General features: G+C 45.3%; 1 protein-coding gene across 12 annotated transcripts in view; it reads right to left on the bottom strand.

Annotated features, from left to right (window-relative positions):
* Positions 1-21944, bottom strand: part of PTPRT (protein tyrosine phosphatase receptor type T) — an 852204-nt gene that overhangs the window by 354268 nt on the left and 475992 nt on the right. For all 12 annotated transcript variants that reach the window (XM_068262870.1, XM_068262859.1, XM_068262860.1 and 9 more), the window contains exons 5-6: positions 11181-11296; positions 1751-1925 (exon numbers count right to left, since the gene is read on the bottom strand). In XM_068262870.1, coding sequence (XP_068118971.1) covers positions 1751-1925; positions 11181-11296 — 291 coding nt within the window. The remainder of the gene's footprint in view (positions 1-1750; positions 1926-11180; positions 11297-21944) is intronic.

Here is a 21944-nt window from a genome sequence, read left to right as displayed (position 1 = left end):
ATTATTATTATTGCTCCCAGAATTATGTCAGAAGTGCATGTCCAAATTAATAAAAACCTGTAGTTGTGTTGACCTGTTGGTGGTTCTTTCAGCCTTCTGCACAATTGGTCCATGGAATTCATGAAAAGTAATGCTGGGAATACACGTTTCGTTTTTGCCTTCGTTTTAGCCTTCGATTCGTTCAGTAAACGTATGTGAAAATAGTCATAATCTCATTATAGTTTCGATAAATAGACCCCAAAAACGAACGACTAGTGATCGAACATGTTTGATATTATCTCTCTTTATCCATCTAATCGAGCCATTGGTAGGCTTGATGGCTGTTCAGATCGATTATATATTCGTTTATGTTAGTCCGTCCCTGTAAAAAGGGATTTTCGTTTTGTTTCTTTGCAGCCTTCGATCATTGTAAAAACAAAACCATCAGAATCGAAAAAAAAAAACGAAACCGTGGGTGGTGATATTAACCGTACGTTCGATTATTTCGGGAACGAAAAGGACAAAAGGCACAATCGAAACGAAGGCTAAAACGAAGGCAAAAACGAAACGTGTATTCCCAGCATAAGAAAGCAGATATAGAGAGTTTTATTGGCCCAGAGTAGTATAATTTGAATAAATCAAAGTGTGCAGTGTATTATGGGAGGAGGTTTGCTCAGGAGATCTTCTGGTAAGTGTGGGCAACCTGATGCATATTTCAGCTCTCGCTCACCTGGATAGTTACACAGTAGGGATTGATGTATTATATTTCACCCAAGGAATTGCTTTAAAGAGGAACTGTAGACTGAAAATGCTAATACAATAAATAAAATAGCTTTTTTTTTTTTTTTTTTTTTACAATATAAATAATTTAGTCAGCATTTGCTCATTGTAACAATCCTTCCTAACCATGATTTACATTTTGAGGTTTATCACAGGTGGGGGCATCATTAGTTCCGTCAGGTGATCTCTGTGGAGTATTTGTTTACTGAACATTCAGAAGCCAGTAGAAGACAAATCTGGTATCCCAGAATGCTCTGGGAGGAGAATTCAGCATATCTAAACAGCCTAGGCTAAGCATCACTGGGAGGGTGGGGTTACATACCAATATACAGAAATCTTTAGCTATAGGAAGTGTTTCTGATGCTGTAACCAGAAAAATTACCAGACAAGTGGTTATCATGAATGATTTACTCCATACTTCTATATCATGTCATTACAGTGTGTCTTAAAGGATACATCCAAGGACCTGTAAAAAAAAAAAACCCCATCTACTTACCTCTGGCTTCCTCCAGCTCCTTGCAGCTGTACAGTGCCCTCGCCGCAGCTCCGCTCCCCGCCGGTGGCCCGGGGTCCCCTCCGCTGCAAGATGCCTGCTGCGCCTGCGTGAGTGGCTCTCAGAGTTCCACTAACATCATCAGGATTGTACTGCGCAGGTGAAGTAGTTCTGCGCAGTACAGCCAAGATGATGTCAGTGCGACTCTGTGAGCCGCACGCTGGAGCGCAGGAAGATGCCGATCTGGCGAGGTCGGCATTTGCACCAGAGGGGACCGGAAGCCACCGGAGCTGCGGTGAGGGCACAGGACGGCTGAAAGGGGCTGGAGGAAGCCCGAGGTAAGTAGATTTTTTTATTCTTAATTACCCTGGACCCTCCCTTTAAACATGATTCTTTCTTCAACGGTTTTATAAATTGCTGGAAAAAAATCCCTTCAGATTATTCACAAATATACAAAAATGTGAGAGTCACTTATTTACAACATGCAAGTGCTCTTACCTTTCACGCTGAGCTCTGCGTAGTTGGAAACGCCTGATCCGCCAGCAGATCTCAAGACACAGCGATACTTGCTCGTGCTACGCTGAGATGTGTCCCCAACGCTGACGGTGGCAGAGAACCTCCTGTGATTTACCACGCGAGTTACCATAAGACCTGTGTCCCGGCCATTCCACTGCTGCCGAACAGAGATAAAGGCAAGCAATCAGTCACACTGCTGTCACTGGGCAGGAAAGGACGGCTGGCTTTAATCAAGTCTGCTTTATATAAACTTCAAGTCAAAAATGGCTAACTATTAAACGTAGGCTGGTTAAATAGTTTAGTTCATCTATCTGGTGGTGTCCAGGGGGTTTCTACGCCAACCTTGTACCGCTGAAGTATAAATCCTTTCATCTCATCTGTAAGCATGAACACGGTTTTGCATAAAGTAGGTAAAATAAAACTGTCAGGTTTAAACATAAAGATGGTATTTGCATATTGCATAGGGATTCTAAAGTGCAGATTTATTGGCCTATCCTCTGGTTATGCGAGTATTCTGGTTTTAAGCCACTTTTTAACATGCAAATGCATGCTCCAAATGGCAGATGCATTGTTAATGAGGCTAAAGATACTCTGCTCTGATGGGAGAAAAATGGGTGAGAGACTTCTCAAGGTAAAAGCTAAATTCTTTCTGCTCAATCATGAGGACCATAGTGTGATTTACAAGCTTCAGGCCAGGAAAGAGAACCTGTGTTTTCTTCTCAGAGAGATCTACTAGCACTGCAAATTATTGTTGTGATCCAATTTCATATAATCTTATTTTGCATCAAGATTTTCGTAAACACCATGCAGAATCGTAATGCGACATTTCTGCCAATTCCATACTTAATTTCGTGCATAACCGAAATTAGGTTCCGTAATTTTGCAATTACACGTAAATAGGAATTTTGGTTCTGTGAGAACAAGTCAAAAATGTTTTTTAAAAAGACCTTGTAGTGTTTAAGAAAATTGATTTTACAAAATATTGCAGCAGTCCACTTTATTATATACCAAGTTCCGAAAACAAATTTTATGCATTTTAAAGAAAACCTGTTATCCAGCACTGGGACCCTCTGGAAGTTTGTGATCATGCTCCATCCGTGAATGAGTGCAGTCACACTGCACAGGAGCAGGATGCTTCTACTCCAGTGCAGCTCCGTGCTACTGAGCAGGCCTGAGGTGTCCTGCACAGTGCAGCCGTACTTGTTCAAGGATAAGAGTGTGACTGGGACCTTCCAGAGGGTCCCAGTGCTGGATCAATGGATTTGAGGAGGATCTGGGAAGCCTCTGGAGGATCCAGAGGCTCCCTGTACAGCAGGTCAAGTGCTGCCAGTAAGGCAAAGTGGGCAATTGCCCCAGGACCCCGACATTTGCTTAACTGTGCTGCTGCAACTCTCCTAGGTGGTATCCCCCAAACTGCTCCTAAGTTTAAGCCGTAGACCCCATACCCCAACCAGCTGTTAAGTGCCTTGTCTCTGCTCCCAGATCAGTCTGACAGTATCAGGGATGCGCAGCAGAAAAAGAGGGCAAAGGGAGGGTGCTGGACACACAGCTAGTAGCAGGGATGGGTGTGTGGGCACAGAGGTGGCCTTTGGGGGGGGGGGCAAGTGGGTCGATCACCCCAGGCCCAGCGCCTCAAGGGGGCCCCGCAATCATGCCCGCCATGTCCATTTTGGTGGTGGTGCAGGAAAGGGCTATAGAAGTCAGAAGTAGTAAGTCATTTACAAATTCACAGAGCTTCCTATTTTGTTTTATGCACCTTATACCTTATATTTTGCACCCTTTTATTGCTTAGGTTTTTTTGTCTTCATAATGCTTTACTGTACTCTCGTTCTCAGCTTTATTTAGTAGGACTATTCTCCCCTAGCACCACTATAAATATGCAGCAAGTATCTGGTACTATTGTGCCTCTTTAGTGACCACTCACACAGATTCTAATAATCACTGAAGCACAAAGAGGTTTAATGAGCCCCGGGTATGGCTGCTCCTCTTACCTTCCTAAAAGGCTTTTTACAGAAAGGGGCAAGGGGAGCAGCTATCTTGGAGGATCTGATCTCTTCAGTTGACACAGTGGCACCAAAGAACATACCCTTCAAGTAAAGAGGAGAAGGCCCAAGCAGGAGATGGAACCTCACTGAGCAAATGAATCTAACGCTTTATACCTAGTTTCACTTTTGAATCTATGCCTAGAGTTCCACTTAAATAACTAACGACTAAAGGAACATCTTACTTCCTATCCCCTCAGGAGGGCTGATTCCTCAGGATGGCAGAGCTACATACATGCATAAGATTTTGCAAATGGTCAGACTAGGGCACCAAACATCTGTATGTAGCTTTAAGCTTTCTCCCATAATTCATGTCTACATGTGGGTCTACATGTGGGTTTGGTATGGCTGTGTAAAACTTAAAGCTATAGGCTTGCTATAAACCAGCGGTTCTGGATGCTTGCTTGGCTTAACAAGGGCGGAAAGGGATAATTTGCATATTTAGTAGGTGTGCATTGTGGGTAACCACAAATGTTCATTTATAACTGAATTATTGCAAATTTCCTTCTGTTTTAAGAAGGCAATTACACCAAGCTTTGCTTTTTTAGTAGGAGGGCTTTTTGGTTCCTTTCATCCCCCTATACATTCCTAGTAGTTTGGGTCACCCTGAGCTGCTTGGTTACTCTATAATTCATGTCTGTAGGGCGTAAGCAGAATCCAAATTATGCATTTGGAACATAATTACAGTACTTTCATCGGTTAGTTATTGTTCAGAATATAGTATAACACCAGGAGGGGGAAAACAGGTGTGGGTGTTTGATGCTCAATGGGACTATGTACTTTTGAGTAAAAATGTAAAAAAAAATTGCTTTTATTAAAGCCCAAATCCAGGCAAAAGCCAACCTTAAAGGACAACCAGTGGCAAAGCAATAGAGGGTGCAGAGGTAGTGACCGCATCGGGGCCCTTGGGCTAGAGGGCCCCCCCCCCCCCTCAAACACAGTATTAGCTCTTTATTGGTCCTATGCCTAATCACTTCTATAGTTGATTTGAACAGTAGTGATCATTAAAGAGACTCCGTAACAAAAATTGCATCCTGTTTTTTATCATCCTACAAGTTCCAAAAGCTATTCTAATTTGTTCTGGCTAACTGCAGCACTTTCTGCTATCACAGTCTCTGTAATAAATCAATGTATCTTTCCCTTGTCAGACTTGTCAGCCTGTGTCTGGAAGGCTGCCAAGTTCTTCAGTGTTGTGGTTCTGCTATGCACTCCCCCCTCAGGGGGGAAAGAAACACACAAATGATCTCTTGAGATTCAAAAGGAAGGGTGTACACAGCCTGCTTGAGTATGAATGTATTTTCTATGTGTGGACATACTGTACATCAACCTACTTACTGTTTTGGTGGCCATTTTGTTTGTTTATAAACAAAAAATTTTAAAAACTGTTTTTAACCACTTTCAATGCGGCGGGGAGCGGCGAAATTGTGTCAGAGGGTAATAGGAGATGTCCCCTAACGCACTGGTATGTTTACTTTTGTGCGATTTTAACAATACAGATTCTCTTTAACACACAGTTTCCCATCCCCTTCTTGCACCTCTGATACTGTGGTTGTCCTTGATTGATTTCGGTGTGGTGTATCAATTGCTATCTATAGCATGCTTGGGGGGGCCCAATGCTAAACTTGCACTGGGGCCCTTGGCTTCTTAGCTACGCCACGGAGGACAACTGATTTGCGAGGAACAAGGAGGCTGCCATATTTCTTTAATTTTAAACAATACCAGTTGCCTAGCAGTGCTGCTGATCTCTCTTGCTGCAGTAGTGTCTAAATCACACACCTTAAAACAAGCATGCAGCAACTTGAGTCAGTAACATCTGATCTGCTACATGCTTGTTCAGGGTTTATGGCTAAAAGTATTAGAGCCAGAGGATCAACAGGACAGCCAGGCAATGTGCATGGTCTAAAAGGAAATAAATATGTCAGCTTCCATATCCCTCCCTGGTCAGTTCTTGACATCTAATATTGCTATTTTTTACTGATTTATTACCACTGAAATGTGTCGTAATAGTTTATGAGACCGGTCACAGGGAAAAGATGTTTTAGTTACCTGACTAGAGTATTTTTAAGATGACATTAAAACTGGATCAAGCACATAACACAGAACCTTTATAAAGACCAAGGAAGAAAGGGAGGGCAAAATAAAATGACTCATTTTAAGTTTAGTTTGTCTCCAATTTTTACACATAATGCTGCCGATATCAAAAAAGGTTTAATTACAGAGTGCTACGCTATAGCTGGCCATACACATAGCTTTCCCCACAATGTTCCAAAACGATCAATTCCTTTTCTAGTAGAATCAAATCAGAAGGAATCGATTCCTATCATACACTGCATATCAATTTCCAATAGATTCCAGCAGGGAATCTTTTGCAAATCGATCAAACTGCAGAGTTGCACTGTTCCATGCAGAGCAAAGCTATAGGCCATCCATCTGCCAATGCTCTTACCCCGTCCCTGACTGATTTACATTTTTTCATTCGGTCCGATCAATACTTTTGATCAATTTATATTCAATTTGATAAACAATTAATTGATCTGACATTTTGGGAAATGGAGACAAATCAAATCTGCAAGGAATCAAATGTATAAATTGATGTATATATGGGCACCTTAAGCTCTTTACTCCTTTTTTGGAAAATTATCCATTGCCGTGTTTCACTAACTGGAGGACAGAGCTACCGTCTGCTGAGCTGGATGACTGGCCTTGCAGTCAGTCTTTATGGTTTCTCTAAATGCAACTTAGCAGTGTTATCTTACACCCCGGTGATGACAGTGTATACCATGGGCCTTAGGGATTCCTCAGTGTGCCTTCGGTATAAGAGAGAACACATGGACTTACTACATCTACTTTGGAACTTACCAAAGTTGCCCAGGTACTGGCATATGGTTGTGCTAACGATCAACAAAGCTTTCCAGGTCAACATTCGTGAATCTCCAGTGTATTACATTCTAGGACATACATGTCAAACTCCGGCCCACTGGCCAAATCTGACCCTTGGAGCTTTCGAATTTGGCCCTCAAAGGGTGTTCCCACTCTGCATTAACCTTCCTGACGGTAAGCCCGAGCTGAGCTCGGGCTATGCCGCCGAAAGGCACCGCTCAGGCCCCGCTGGGCCGATTTGCATGATTTTTTTTTGCTGCACGCAGCTAGCACTTTGCTAGCTGCGTGCAGTGCCCGATCGCCGCCGCTACCCGCCGATCCGCCGCTATCCGTGTCGCCACAGCCGCCCCCCCAGACCCCGTGCGCTGCCTGGCCAACAGTGCCAGGCGGCGCTTTGGGGTGGATCGGAATCCCCTTTGACGTCACGACGTCGATGACGTCGGTGACATCATCCCGCCCTGTCGCCATGGCGACGGGGGAAGCCCTCCAGGAGATCCCGTTCTTTGAAGGAGGCGATCGGAGGGGCTGGGGGGATGCTGCTGAGCAGCGGCTATCATGTAGCGAGACGTTTTTTTAAAAAAAAAACGTATTTGCTGCCCCCTGGCGGATTTTAATAAACCGCCAGGGAGGTTAAGTTTGGCCCACTCTAGACCACCAGGAAAGCTATATTGGAGGTGAAGCCCTAGAACACCAGGGAAGCCATATGGGGGATATGTGTGAAATAAGTAAACACTATGGAACTGTATAGGGGAGGGTAGGGAGCTCTAGATAACAGGGAACTGTATAGGGGAGGGGACCACTAAACACCAGGGAACTGTATAGGAGCTGAAGGGGGGGCCAGTAGACCCCTGGGAACTTTATAAGGGAGGAAGGTGTCCAGTCCAGTAGACATGGAGGTTGGCCTGCGACTTGGTCCCAGTGTAAAATTTCGGCCCACTTTGTATTTGAGTTTGACACCCTTGTTCTAGGATCATTGAGCCCTTTGCTTTAGGATGTTGGGTTACAGTTGATGGTGCATAGAAACCTTTTCCAAGCTAGGCTGCTTATTTTACATGGTTGGACTAATGAGTCTCCTCCTTCCTATGTGACCTGAATATCCCGTCTCAATATTCACTTAAAACTAGAAAAAATGACCTGTATGCGGGGGGGGGACCATAAATGTTGGTTGGACTCACCTTGTTTAGTGGATTTTGATTTAATCGGGGACAGATTGATGAGCTCTTTTTAAGTAGGGGTGGCCCTGATTAGGAGTACTTATGGAGAAGCATGTGATCAGTTTGTCAGCAGATAGATTTGTAAGGTCCTGATTTGCAGTGATGACTTCCTGGTTTAACACATGATCAGGACAAGCAAATCAGAACCTTACAAATATATCAGCTGATCAAACTGATCACATGCTTCTCCATGATTTCTCCTTAGCAAGGCCATCCCTATTTATAAGCATTTACATGTGTTCCTTTATTGTCTTAATTTTCTGTTTTATTGTGAGCCATTTTTTGTGATGCATTGTTTAACAATGTATGACTTCACTGTAACTGATCATTATTTTTCTTGTTTCAATAAAACTTTGTTGATTGAAAAAAAAAGAGAAAGACCAAAGGGGAAATGGAAGAATTTCGCTAATTAGGAAAACTGTGCAAAAAGATAATGAATACAAATATACAATAGTAGAACGACATGTATAATCACCTTCAGAAACATATAACGCTCTTTAAAGCAATTACAGCTCATCCATCTTCCTTGTATTTTTTAGTTTACAGATTGAACTTTGAATGTTTGATTAGATCATCTGTCTAAATGAGCATTAATTACATCTGCATGTTATAATTAAGTCATTATACCAGAGAATATCTGTGTAAAAAAAAAAACCTGCCGCTTGGACAAAACACTGAAATTCTTTGAATTGGCCTTTGTAAAGCCTTTATTTACAATACATTTTTTCAGCTTTAAAGTATTAATGCTTCACCATGATCAATAATGAAATTTATCTGACTTGCCACCTCCAATATGTACAGTAGAAGAGATTAAGCCTTGTACACATGCTGCATGGTTCTTGGCCAAGGCAGCTGTTTATAGTGTCCTCTCCTGAGAATCTTCCGTGTGTATGGAGGCTCCGACTGCATGGACAAAAGATCCAGAGAGCAGGATAAGTTCGGCTCAGCGTAGGCCAAGGCCATTGTTCTTCTTCTCCTCCAGCTCCATCTTGCGCTGTGCATCATCCCTCCATCCCTTTCTGTAGCAACAGTACTAATCACTAGCCTGTAGACTAGCCATGTATCTGTAGAACCTTCAATGCCAAACTATTGCCTGAGTAATTACAATATATCCGAGCTGGGGGGGGAGGTGAGATTTACTTACCTGTGTTTCTTCCAGCTCCTAGCAGTCTACATGCCTCTCCCAATGCCCAGGACCATATAGATGCGCCCATGTGTGCGCTGTAGCCCGCTACAACAACTGTGGTATGTTCTGGGATCTTTTGGCAGCACCCTGGAAGGCAGTGGATCACAGTGCGCAACCTGATAGACTTTAGGGAGCTTGAAGAAGCCCCAGGTAAGTAAATCCAATCTTTCCCCTCAGCTTGGATATCCATTTAGTGCTGACCCCCGTGACAACAGTACTCATGAATGTGTTGGTAACTTTACTCTCTACTGATAGTAAACTAGCTACAGTACAAGCTCATCCCTATTCGAAATGTACACTTTCAAATTGCTTCCATAGATTGTGAAGTGTATCTTTCCTCCTTGTTCTGTGTTGTCTCTTAGCAATCCTTATCACTGTGCAGATCTTATCAGCACTTCAGCATTCACGTTAGTATGCATGGAAGCACCTGCGCATACACAACACAATCTCCACACTAAAGGCTCATACACACGTCGGATTTTTCCGAACGACGGGTCGTTTGAACGTCCCGTCGTTCAGTCGTCCGCATGCTAAATCGGGCGTGTGTACAGACTGTCGTTCAGGTGATAAGTCTGTTCAGGTGATAAGTCTGTACACACGCCCGATTTAGCGTGCGGATGACTAAACGACGGGACGTTCAAACGACCCGTCGTTCGGAAAAATCCGACGTGTGTATGGGCCTTAAGCCTCCACTCACATTAAGTTGCTGCCCACACTAAGCCGCCACCCACAGGTGCTTAAAGAGGAACTGTAACGACAAAACGTCCCCTGGGGGGTACTCACCTCGGGTGGGGGAAGCCTCCGGATCCTAATGAGGCTTCCCACGCCGTCCTCCATCCGTCAGGGGTCTCGCTGCAGCCCTCCGTGCAGTGGTGACGTAATATTTACCTTCCTGGCTCCTGCGCAGGCGCTCTGACGGCTGTCTGCTCCGAAGTAGGCGGAAATACCCGATCGCCGTCGGGTCTGCTCTACTGCGCAGGCGCAAGTTTCCGGCGCCTGCGCAGTAGAGCGGACCCGACGGAGATCGGGTATTTCCGTCTATTTCCGTGCCGAAAGCCGCCACAGCGCCCCCGCTGGAGCCAGCAAAGGTAAATATTGAAGCTACAGTCGGCTCTGTCGCCGGCTGTTCGGAGGGCTGCAGCGAGACCCCCGTGGGACAGAGGACGGCGTGGGAAGCCTCATTAGGATCCGGAGGCTTCCCCCACCCGAGGTGAGTACCCACCAGGGGAGGTTTTTGTTGTTACAGAGTCTCTTTAAGAGTCTGTGCATAGTTACAACCTTTGGTTAATATATAGGGTAACCTGATGCAGCTAGTTTACTATTAGTATAAGAACAGTCTTTGGGCTTGTTCACATTGTGAGCGTTATTGATTAGTTTTAAGCGATGGCGATTTTAAAAATCGCTTTAAAAGCACTTCTGCAATGTTGCTCTATGTGAGTGTTATCACATGAGTGATGAGCTTGCTTTCCAATCGCAAACGCGGCTCCTGCACGACTTCCTGAGCGTTTGCGATTTCCCTGTACTTGGTATTGAAGCGCAAAGCGCTTGAAAAAGTGTTTTGAAAAGCGATTTCCCCAGCGCTTTTAAGAATTAATACATTGTATTTATTCTGTTCCAGGTAAAAGAGTTCACTTCCGAGTGTCATCAGGAAGATAAAAAAAATTGCTGGACAAAAGTGCTTTGAAAAAGGCTTAGAAAAGCGCTTAAAAAAGTGCAAATTGCTCTAAAAGCAAAGGGAAAAGCAATTTAAAAAGCTTTCAGCGATTGCGCTGGCGATTTATAATGTAAACATGGCCTAAAGGCTTATATTGCACATACTAAAGGATTGACAAGTCGATGATATTTTTTTTTAAAAAGTGCTAAAGTCCATAGAGAAAGCGTATTGCATTTTTGATCAGGGCTCGTTTTTTCAAACATTTTGAAGCATACTTTAGTATTAGCACACTGACACTTTATAGTATTCAAAAATCAAAATGTGAATTACAGGCATGTTCCTAGAACACGATCAGAACACACTGTCCCAACTGTAGGTGAATATAAAAAAAAAAAAAGAATGATAGCAACTGGTTAGGCCCAGCAGCAATGCCTACCTGTAGCCAGAGCTTGTCATGCTGAGACCATTTCCCTCCCGCGATGCACTGGAAGGTGGCATTCTGCCCGACATTGACCTCCACGTTCTGCAGACGCAGGAAATGGGGTGCGTTTCCTAAACACAAAGAAAAGTATGGGGTTATTAGCTCTGCTGTCAGTAAAGGAACAAGTGAGTGGTGCACAGGTCTGGAGCCTGATGTACTTATTAGCAGATAAATGTATAGGTGCTGTCTGCACGGCCTCTAGTTTTAAGCGAAGCAGCGGCTGAGAATTACTGCTCATTCTGTGAGTGCCTGGCACCATTTCAAGGCAGCTATAAAAAGATCAGAAAATAGAGAGGCATTTACTGAAATGTCAGGGACATACCTCTTATCTTCTGCTCATACATAGAGAAGGACTTACACCTTCATGCACAGTCGCCTGGTCATATATTCCTTATTTTATCTCTAATTCCAAATCCTGGCCACATACTGCATCTCAGTACAGCTCAATCTCTGACAGCATATTGCTACAGATCAGTCAATTTAATCAGATTGGATTTTGATCTTCTACATCTGACTTGCTTTAACTGTGAAAATACTTGAATACTGATAATATTGGAGAGCAGGGTTTATAGTTACTTTAAAAAGCTCCCATGGCTTCCCATGTTTCTTCAGAAAAAAAAAAAACGATGAATGTCTGTTTAGTGAAGAGAGGCCAGTTAATTCTGCAGTCCCGCTTTTATTTAGTTTACAAGGAACTTGCATACCCTGTTCTCTTAGGCAGGTAGGAAGGTGTGTTTGCAGTGTGATGCCCCGCCCCGCCACATTGCACCCATGACTAACATGTGACCCTGCAAAAGTACCGCTTTCACCCGGATAAGTCGCATAGCTCCCAACTGTCCTTCTTTTGGAGGGACAAGCCCGTCTTGGGGAACCAAATCCCTCTGTCCCTTTTTCCTCCTCATTTGTCCCTCTTTCAGGATTGGTGTACAATTCTGTGTACATATATGTATTTTTTTACTGAAAAATGTGTTCAACTGACTCTGCACTTTATTACCCTCATTTAAATTGATACAGTACTTATTTTCAAACTGATATATTACTTATGTTAAAATTAAGGAACATTTCTGATGACAGAGAGGACCCAGTGTGGTTTGAATGATAAAACTACATCTTTGGCTTCTGAATTCTTTGTCATATGCATGACAAGGGGTGTGGTAAGAGGTGTGGCAGGGGCGTGTCTTAATGTGTCCCTCTTTCTTATGTCAAAATGTTGGGAGGTATGTAAATGTAAGGCATATACCAAAACATGTAGGGTGTGGCTTATGGGCAGGAAGTGATCAGGTGTATACTACGGAGGAGATGTCCTCCATGACATGCCTGTTTTAAAGTTTGTTTTGTAAGTAGGGCTACTTTTATTGGAATACATTTTGTTTGGTTTTACACTATAAAGTGTGTCTTAGCTTCCAGTTGAATAATATACAGTGGAGCAGTAGTGTCAGCAGTGGATTCTGCTGAGTGAAGCTAGGGCCAGTGGGATAAAGGAAACGTGTGTTATGCTGTCTGCGAGTTTAGGGCAGCTACTACATTAGGGGAGCGCATTTCCTGCTGGTGGTGGGCGGACAAGTAGCTGGGGCCTGGGGTGACTCATTTAAGTAACATGGAGATTTGATCCAGCCATTGGTGGCAGTGTTCAGTACAGCCAAAGCTATGATATTGTCTGTATTTTTCCTTTGAGGTTGATTTGGGTCCTTCTGCAGCTGGATTGACCAAGGATCACAGCTGAACTTGTGGGGAATTGGTACAGACAAGATCATTGTTTTTTGGGACTAAGCTGGGAATATAACAGAACTGTTGCATTTGAAATACAATTTAGTAGGGCTGGACTTGCTAAGAGGAAGCACATTTTTAAAAAATACTTTTTTAGTATTCTATCCCAAAAAAGAAATTCCTCTGGCTGCTTTATGGATACACACTGCTTACCAAAGCTTGTTTACATTGTCTATGGGCAAGTCTGCATGTGGTAGGCATGCCCTGCTCTACTCTCCCTGTCATCCCTACTAGCTGCCTCTTGTCCATAACCTCGTCGGCTGTCATTACATAATAACATGCACCAGGTAAGAGAGAAGAGGATGAAGATGAGAGCACACAAACTAATGGAGCAGTGCCACAGGACGGGGGGGGAGGTTCCTATGCTGCTTAAAATGGTGCAGGGGCCCCCAGGGAGCACAGTAAAGTTGAGGGGAGAAATCTGGGGGGGGGAGGGATTGGATCAGGGGAGCCACAGGTTACGTTTGCCCTGGGGCCCACTTCAGGTCTTAAACCAGCCCGTGTTTATTGGTACCTTTACTTTGTGTGCCAATTCCATTAGCAGGTTATTAACATGCTCAGCAGATGTTAGATTATTTTTGCTTTGAGTCCTAAGCAGTTGATAGAATTCTACAGTGACTCTATATATAAGATGATGCCCAGCTATACACTGCTGTGAGAGAGGCAGAGGACAGCCTGTTTGGTAAGTCTGCGGACATTTCATCCTTTGAGGCATATGTTCCGCTTGGATAATGTTAAAATGATCCTGTAGTGAGAAGGATATGGAAGCTGCCATATTTATTTTTAATCAGTGCCATATGTCTGTCCGTCCTGTTGATCCTTCTCACCTCAGTAGTGTATAAATCACACAACTACAACTAGCATGTGGGAAAGATAAGAGGCGAGGTGCCCAGGTGTGATAAAATATGTTAATAATGTTTTGTTTTTTTTGTTTATTCAGGTTTGATCCCACCCGGACCTCATCCCTCAGCTTTCCCCATTGCACTACCCTCCTTTGGAAGGTGGTTATCAGCACCTGTTTGCCAGTGGTGTGTCATCAAGAGAGCGACCATTCCTGCAGCAGTATCTGGTTTTCTGGGTTGAGACGGCTTCTCTTCACTTGCTACAAAAGTGGTTGCTTATAGTATACAGCAACACACCTTTGTGAGTACACACCAGTTTAAAGCTCTTGGCCTTTTGACTGAGAACACTTCTTGCCTCTTCATTGCAGGTCACCCCAGATCTGAGGTGTGAAGGCCACTGGGCAATGCAGCAGGGTGGATCTGGACTTTCTGGAGGAGGGCAGGGCATTGTGTGTGTGTGTGTTGGTAATGGCTACATACAGGGGATGTCTGACTATATACACTGGCTATATCCATGGGGGATCTGATGATACACACTAGCTACATACAGGGGGGGGGGGGGGATCTGACTAAATCCACTGGCTATATACAGTGGGGATCTGATTATATGCACCGGCTATATACACTGGCTATATACGGGGGATCTAACTATATACACTGGCTATATACAGGAGGGGGAATCTAACTATACTGGCTATATACTAAAGGGGGATCTGGCTATATACACTGGCTATATACGGGGGGATCTGGCTAGATGCACTGGCTGTATACACTGGCTATATACAGGGGGATCTGACTATATACACTGGCTATATTCATGGGGGATCTGATGATACACACTAGCTACATACAGGGAGGGGGGGGGGGGGGTCTGACTAAATCCACTAGCTATATACAGTGGGGATCTGATTATATACACCGGTTATATATACTGGCTATATACGGGGGGATCTGACTATATACACTGGCTATATACAGGGGGAATCTGACTATATACACCGGCTATATATGCTGGCTATATAAATGGGGAATATGACTATATGCACTGGCTATATACAAGTAGGGATCTGACTATACTGGCTATATACTAAAGGGGGATCTGGCTATATACACTGGCTATATACTAAACAGTTGTTAATTTAATACCCAGCACTGGGTGTCAAATGCCCTAAGGAAGCCACTGATTTAACAAACTGTGAAACTAATATATGAAATTATGAAAAAGGAACCCTATTCTAATTTTTCGAGTTTTATCTGTATATACAGTATATTATGCATCTTCCTTAATCATGTCTGATTCCTGTATCATTTCCCATAACTCTCAACTACACCTAACAAAGGCATCATTGCACATTCCTCTCATCCAATCATAATACATAGACATCAGACACTTCACCTCCCGCTTCTGATACTTCAAAAAATCCACGCACCTCTCAATCACCCCTAATGCCATAAAATTACACATAGCATTTCACCTCGCTCTACTGCAGCCATCACTACACCGTCTTATAGCCTCCTTCTAATGGAAAGACTTCAGGGTGTGATTTTCAGCTAATCTACAGAAGCCATTGCACATATCTCTCACCTATTGCTATTATAGAAGCCATTACATAGTCCTCTCATTTTCTATTAACACAAAAACACATCAACACCCCATTTACTTCTCTCTAATATGTCAGATAATCCATGTAGACTAACTACTCTGTGCACTGATGGGCTCATACCAATGCCAGTGATGGGTGAACATGCTGAAATTTTCTTCAGTATTTCGCGCTCTGCCTAATAGGAATCACACCTGGAGGACATTTGATTAACAACACCACCCACAGAATTGTAATCAGAAAACACACTCCTCTAAACGGCTCTCTAAATGCTCTGCGTGTGACTCTAAGCCTGTCTCTCCGTAGAGGTGATCAATGATGATCAAGGAAATGCCAATTTACCGCATTTACTGCAATTTTTTTAGCAAACGGCATGCAGCTTGGAAATGAGCCAACCCCGATCCACATCTGCTGTGCTTGTGTGGCCGATTATCCAGATGCATGCCACTTGCATCAAAACTGCAATAAACTCAGAAAATGAACACTTGTCCTTTCCAGAGTATAGGTACTTCCTCCCGCCCCAGGCTGGCACTACTATAGGGCTATTGTCCCAAGGCCCTGAACCAGCTGTCAGGTACCCTCAGGTCTCCTCGGTCAATCCTTGGCTCCGTGATCTCCCATCTTCATCCTTGCACAGATGCCTCTCCTTCAGGACTTAGCATGACACTACGTGATGAAAATGCCACAGAGAAGAGGAGGCCAGCAGTGGATGAAGACGGGGAGCGCGGAGCCATGGCCTGACAAAGGAGAGCACCTGCAAGGACAGGTGAGACACTAATCTGCCAAAGGCTCTGCAGGGGCCCGGAGAATCAACAGTTAAGCTAGTGGGGAGACCTGAGGGTGCAAGGCAGCTGGCTCGGAGGCGTACGTACAAAAAGGGCGCCTGGACAAAAAGGGCGCGGGGTGTAAACTCTAAATAATAATTAATCATTAATAGGGTTTATAAATATAGTGTGCTATATTTCGTTTACAAATAATGTTTAACAAAATTATAAATCATTAAATAATGTTTATGAAATCGGAAATTGTGAAAACGTTAATCTTCCCTGTTTCAAAAGTTAAACTTATAATTACGTTTATAAAAAAACCAATAATATATGTTTAATTGTTATAATTGTATATTATTGTGAATAACCGTCATTTATGGTTTGTTCTTATAATAAAATCTGAAAATATTGTTTATAAAGATGATATAAATATAACTACGTTCGTAATAAGTGTTGTAATACATTAGTAATTATTACTAAAATTTTACTAAAACTATACCTAAGCCTACTCTTACACAGAACCCTACCTGTACCTATCCCTAACCCCTAGACTCCCCTGTTGGTGCCTAAACCTAAGACCCCCCTATTGGTGCCTAAACCTAAGACCCCCCTGTTGGTGCCTAAACCTAAGACCCCCCTGTTGGTGCCTAAACCTAAGACCCCCCTGTTGGTGCCTAAACCTAAGACCCCCCTGTTGGTGCCTAAACCTAAGACCCCCTGTTGGTGCCTAAACCTAAGACCCCCCTGTTGGTGCCTAAACCTAAGACCCCCCTGTTGGTGCCTAAACCTAAGACCCCCCTGTTGGTGCCTAAACCTAAGACCCCCCTGTTAATGCCTAAACCTAAGACCCCCCTGTTGGTGCCTAAACCTAAGACCCCCCTGTTGGTGCCTAAACCTAAGACCCCCCTGTTGTTGCCTAAGTACCCCTCCCTGTACCTACCCCTAACCCCTAGACCCCCCTATTGGTGCCTAAACCTAAGACCCCCCTGTTGGTGCCTAAACCTAAGACCCCCCTTTATTATGTGGATAATAATGTTTTACTAATTGTGGATTCAAAAAATATTTTGCAATTTACGTTACGTACTGATCGCTTTATTTTGTGAATAATAATGTTTTACAAACAGTAAGGGATAAAACTTTAAATAATGTTTTAATTATTTAAATAAGATAAATATGTTTAGTATTTTCATAAACGTTATTCGGCACGGGTGCATTTTATAAACGTAAATCACCACAAGTTCAGTTATAAATCATTAAACATCGCCGGGCGCCGTTTGTAAACTTTATTTAGCTCCTGGCGCCGTTTATAAACTTTATTTAGCTCCGGCGCCCTTTTTTCCTACTCGGCGCCCATTAAACGCTATTTATTATGGGAGTGAATGGCGGCGCCCTTTTTGTCCACTAGTGGCATGCGCCCTTTTTTCCCAGCTCCGGCTCGGAGGCCCGGAGCGGGGGTCGGGTTTAGCATCAACAAATCAAAATCGGCCCTTAAAGCCACTTTGAGGGGGGGATCTGTCAGGGGAGCCCCCTGGTTAATTGTCCTTTGGGGAGAGGGTCTGTCAAGGGGCCCACAGATTAGTTTTGCCTGGGGCCCCATTGTAGCTAGAAACGTTCCTGTTCCTGCCTAAACGACCTCTTGGGATGATCGTTCTATCAGGCAAACCTCTTAGAGAGATAAAATGTAAGTCACAACTAAAATGGTTGGGTTTCCTTCCACACTGTTGGTACACTGAAGTAAGAAATTTCACCCGGCACCCGGCTGGTTATCTTGAGGGTTGGCCTTTCTGCGGGAGCTTGTACATGTAATAACAAATGCTTCACCTAATACACACACTCCTCCATAAGCTGTAAAGGTCATAGCATGAGACGTGCAGCAAGTACAGTACTGCAGAGCACAACTAAAGGACATAAAGCACAAAGAGATAACTGTGCACCTGTCTCTTTAAGACCTTTTATTCAGTAAACAGCATACAGCCACGATTGCAACAGTTTGTGACATTGCACGTGAGCAAGCGCCGGTTTTGGCGTGAAACGGCTGTAGTGCCGTCCTGTTCACCCCCTGGTCACTCTTCCCAGCTCACCAGACACCCTCCACCACCCAGGTTTGATGCATCTTTACTATTTGTCAAACTGTTGCAATTGTGGCTGTATGCTATTTACTGAATAAAAGGTCTTAAAGAGACAGGTGCACAGTTATCTCTTTATGTGCTTTATGTCCTTCCACACTGTGCACGCTGTGTTGAGATACCATCGCAAGACAACAATGCCAAAAATTCACATCATGCATTAAACATGAGGTGCGACCATACAGTACAATTAAAGTATGCTTGATTGCCACTGTAAAAGCACACATTGTCCGGTAAACGCACTGTTCACCGTGTGTTACTCTGACGGAACCCATCACATCCTATGTCAACATCCATAGAAATATCATTGCATTGTGTTGGGATGGAATGATACCATCTGTTGAGACGGAATTTGATGCATTCAGTGTGAAAGGACCCTTGGGAATTTTGTAAATGCAAGTAAGTTCCTTTTCAAAGAGAAAATTATTTTAGGCCCCTTTCATACTATGGCATTGCGTTGATCTCCCTTGCTGCTTCTCCGCTGCAGTGGCCACTAATCGCCATGAGACTGGCCACAGTACCCACAGAGCAAAGTGATGCAACGGATGTGTTTCTGGAGACAGCGTATAATTGCATGGCAGTCAATTTTGTTTTTTTTTGGGCGGGCATGCACATAACAGCAAAGTCACATTACACACTTCCTGTCTGGAGGTGCACACGTGACTGAGGGGCAAATGCAAGTGACGTCTGACATCACATGCTTACACATTTGGGGAGCAAAGCAGTGGCGTAGCTAGAGAGCTTGGGGCCCCAGTGCGAGTTTTACATGGGGCCCCAAGCATTCTATTGATGTAGAGCACCAAAACCTACCAAGGACATCCAAGTGTCAGAGAGGTGTAATCAGAGTAAGAGAATAGCTTGTTAAGGATTACCACTATTCAATGCACATATAAAGGGGTTCATTACCAGCATAACAACAATTAAAAGCTAATAAGATGGATGAAGGAGGGCTCCTAGTGGGCCACTCTGGTCCAGGGGCTCCAGTGGGGTCGCAACCTCTGCCTCCCATATTGCTACGCCACTGGGCAGGGGCATGCTGCGTTACCAATCTGCATGCAATGGTGCGATGCGCTGCAGTCAGCCCCGGGCCGCACATGCGGCGGGGTGAGGCAGGCTCCTCAGGCTAAGGAAGTGCTGGGGAAGGGGGGGCAGCACCCGCCTAGTTGTGGGTGGGGCGCCGTCGAGGGGGTAGCAGCCAGGACGGGGGAGCAGCGGGCACAGTGGTGGGGAGGGGTGTCAGACCCCCGGCTCTCCTGTCTGCTCTCCCCCTCCACTAGGATGCAGGAAGCGATGCAGCGGTGGAACGCAAGAAAGTGAGTAATTGCGTCTCTGCTCTCAATGACAAAATGAAATGCTGCACTAATAGATGGAGTGGAGCAGGGCCGTGCAGAGGGTCCTTAAGTGGGGGGTGCTCAAATTTAAAAAAAGGGCCTGGCAATGCCTTCCCCTGCATGCCCCTCCCCCTTCCTCATTTCTGGCTAGGGGGTATTGATTGTCATGCTGCTGAATGCAGATGATGGGTGCCATGTGGGTTCTGGGTGCTGGCACAGGGTGTCATGTGGATTCTGGCTGTATGGGTGTGTATCAACCACCATGTAGGTGTTGATTGCAGGTACTCAGTCCCTTTTGAGTTCTGGGTGCAAGTACTGGATGTCATATGTGAGTGCTTGGTGTGGGTGCTGGGCATCAAGTGGAGGCTTAGTACAACTGGAACTACTGCAGATGAAACATGTGGGTGTTGGGTGCAGCTACTGGGTATCACATAGGTGCAAATACTTGGTGCCATGCCTGCACTGGGTGCTAGCTCTGGGTGGGTGTTACGTGGGTTCTGAGTGCAGGTACTTCGGGTGCTAGTACTGGTTATGTGAGTGGGTGCCATGTGGAGGCTGTGTGCAGGTGTGAGTAGTGAGTGACATGTCAGAGCTGGGTGCAAGTACTGTGCCATGTAGGTGTGAGTACTGGGTGCCAGCTATAGGGTGAAGGGGTGCAGGTATTAGGTGTCATGTGGCTGTTTGATGCAAGTACTAAGTGCCATATTGAGGCCGGATGTGAGTATTGGGTGCAGAGTGCTTGGTGCAAGTACTGGGTGCTTGCTATAGTGGGGGTTACTGGTTGAGTGTAATGTGGGTGCTGAATATTGGTGGGATTGCTGTGGGTGCAGGGGGTGGGAGGTCACTGTGGGTACTGCTATAAATGGCATAGTTGCTGCTAAAGGAGGTAGAGGTCAGTGTGGGTGCTGGGGGAAGGGTAGGCCACTGTGGGTGCTGGAAGAAGTCAGTGTGGTTACTGGAGGAGGGAGTGGATGCTGGGTGTTGGGAGAAGCCACTCTGGGCGCTGGCAATGGGAGAGGTCACTGTAGGTGCTGCTTTTGGGATGGGAGGTCCCTGCTGCAGTGGACAGGAGGGTAGCCACTGGGGGAGGGAAAAATCACTGTGGGTGCTGGGGGAGGGATAGGTCAGTGTGGGTGCTGGGGTAGGCAGGATCACTGCTAGAGATGGGGAGGGAGAGGTCACTGTGGGTGCTAGGTGGAGGGAGAGGTCACTGTGGGTGCTGGGGGAGGGAGAGGTCACTATGGGTCCTAGGTGGAGGGAGAGATCACTGTGGGTGCTGGGGAGGGAGAGGTCACTATGGGTCCCAGGTGGAGGGAGAGGTCACTGTGGGTGCTAGGTGGAGGGAGAGGTCACTGTGGGTGCTAGGTGGAGGGAGAGGTGACTGTGGGTGCTGGGGGAAGGAGAGGTCACTATGGGTCCCAGGTGGAGGGAGAGGTCACTGTGGGTGCTGGGTAAGAGAAAGGTCACTGTGGGTGCTAGGAGGAGGAAGAGGTCACTGTGGGTGCTAGGTGAAGGGAGATGTCACTGTGGGTACTGGGTAGGGAGAGGTCAGTATGGGTCCTAGGTGGAGGGAGAGGTCACTGTGAGTGCTAGGGGAGGGAGTGGTCACTGGGTACTAGGTGGAGGGAGAGGTCACTATGGGTGCTGGGGGAGGTAGAGGTCAGTCAGTATGGGTCCTAGGTGGAGGGAGAGGTCAGTATGCCACACTAGGATTCCTGTCTGGGCCTCTTCACTTTAAAGTGTTCCCAGGCGGGGGTGGAGCTTCCCGAGGGTGGGCGGGGCTTATCACGGTCGGGGGCGGGGCTTAATTTGCATCACGAGTAGGGCCTTTTTTGAAGATTTTAAAAAGGGGGGTGCCTGGGCACCCAGAGCACCCCCCTGTGCACGTGCCTCCTGGAGTGGAGGAGCAGACAGGGAAGCCCCAGGTGAGGGGGGGCTTAACCCCACTCCCCGCCGCTGTGCCTTCTGCTCCCCTGTCCTGACTGCTACCCCCTCCAGGCTAACTATACTGGCGACAATTATACTAACTATACACACCTTATCAGAGATGGCACGCCTTATCAGAGTTAACATGCCTTATCAGAGTAGCATAGCGAACAATACGACCCCGCAGGGGTTCAGGGCAGGACGAGTGGAGCTCTAGTCATTGCCAATTAGCAGGCCTACGTTCATAGCGCTTGCTATGCTACTCTTATAAAGCATGTTAACTTTGATAAGGCATGTTAACTCTTATAAGGCGTGTTATATTCGATAAGGTGTGTTAATGCGGAAAAGGCGTCTTAACT

This window comes from Hyperolius riggenbachi, chromosome 12, assembly GCF_040937935.1.
Source record: "Hyperolius riggenbachi isolate aHypRig1 chromosome 12, aHypRig1.pri, whole genome shotgun sequence".
NCBI lineage: Eukaryota > Metazoa > Chordata > Amphibia > Anura > Hyperoliidae > Hyperolius > Hyperolius riggenbachi.
This window is presented reverse-complemented; position numbering and strand designations above follow the sequence as displayed.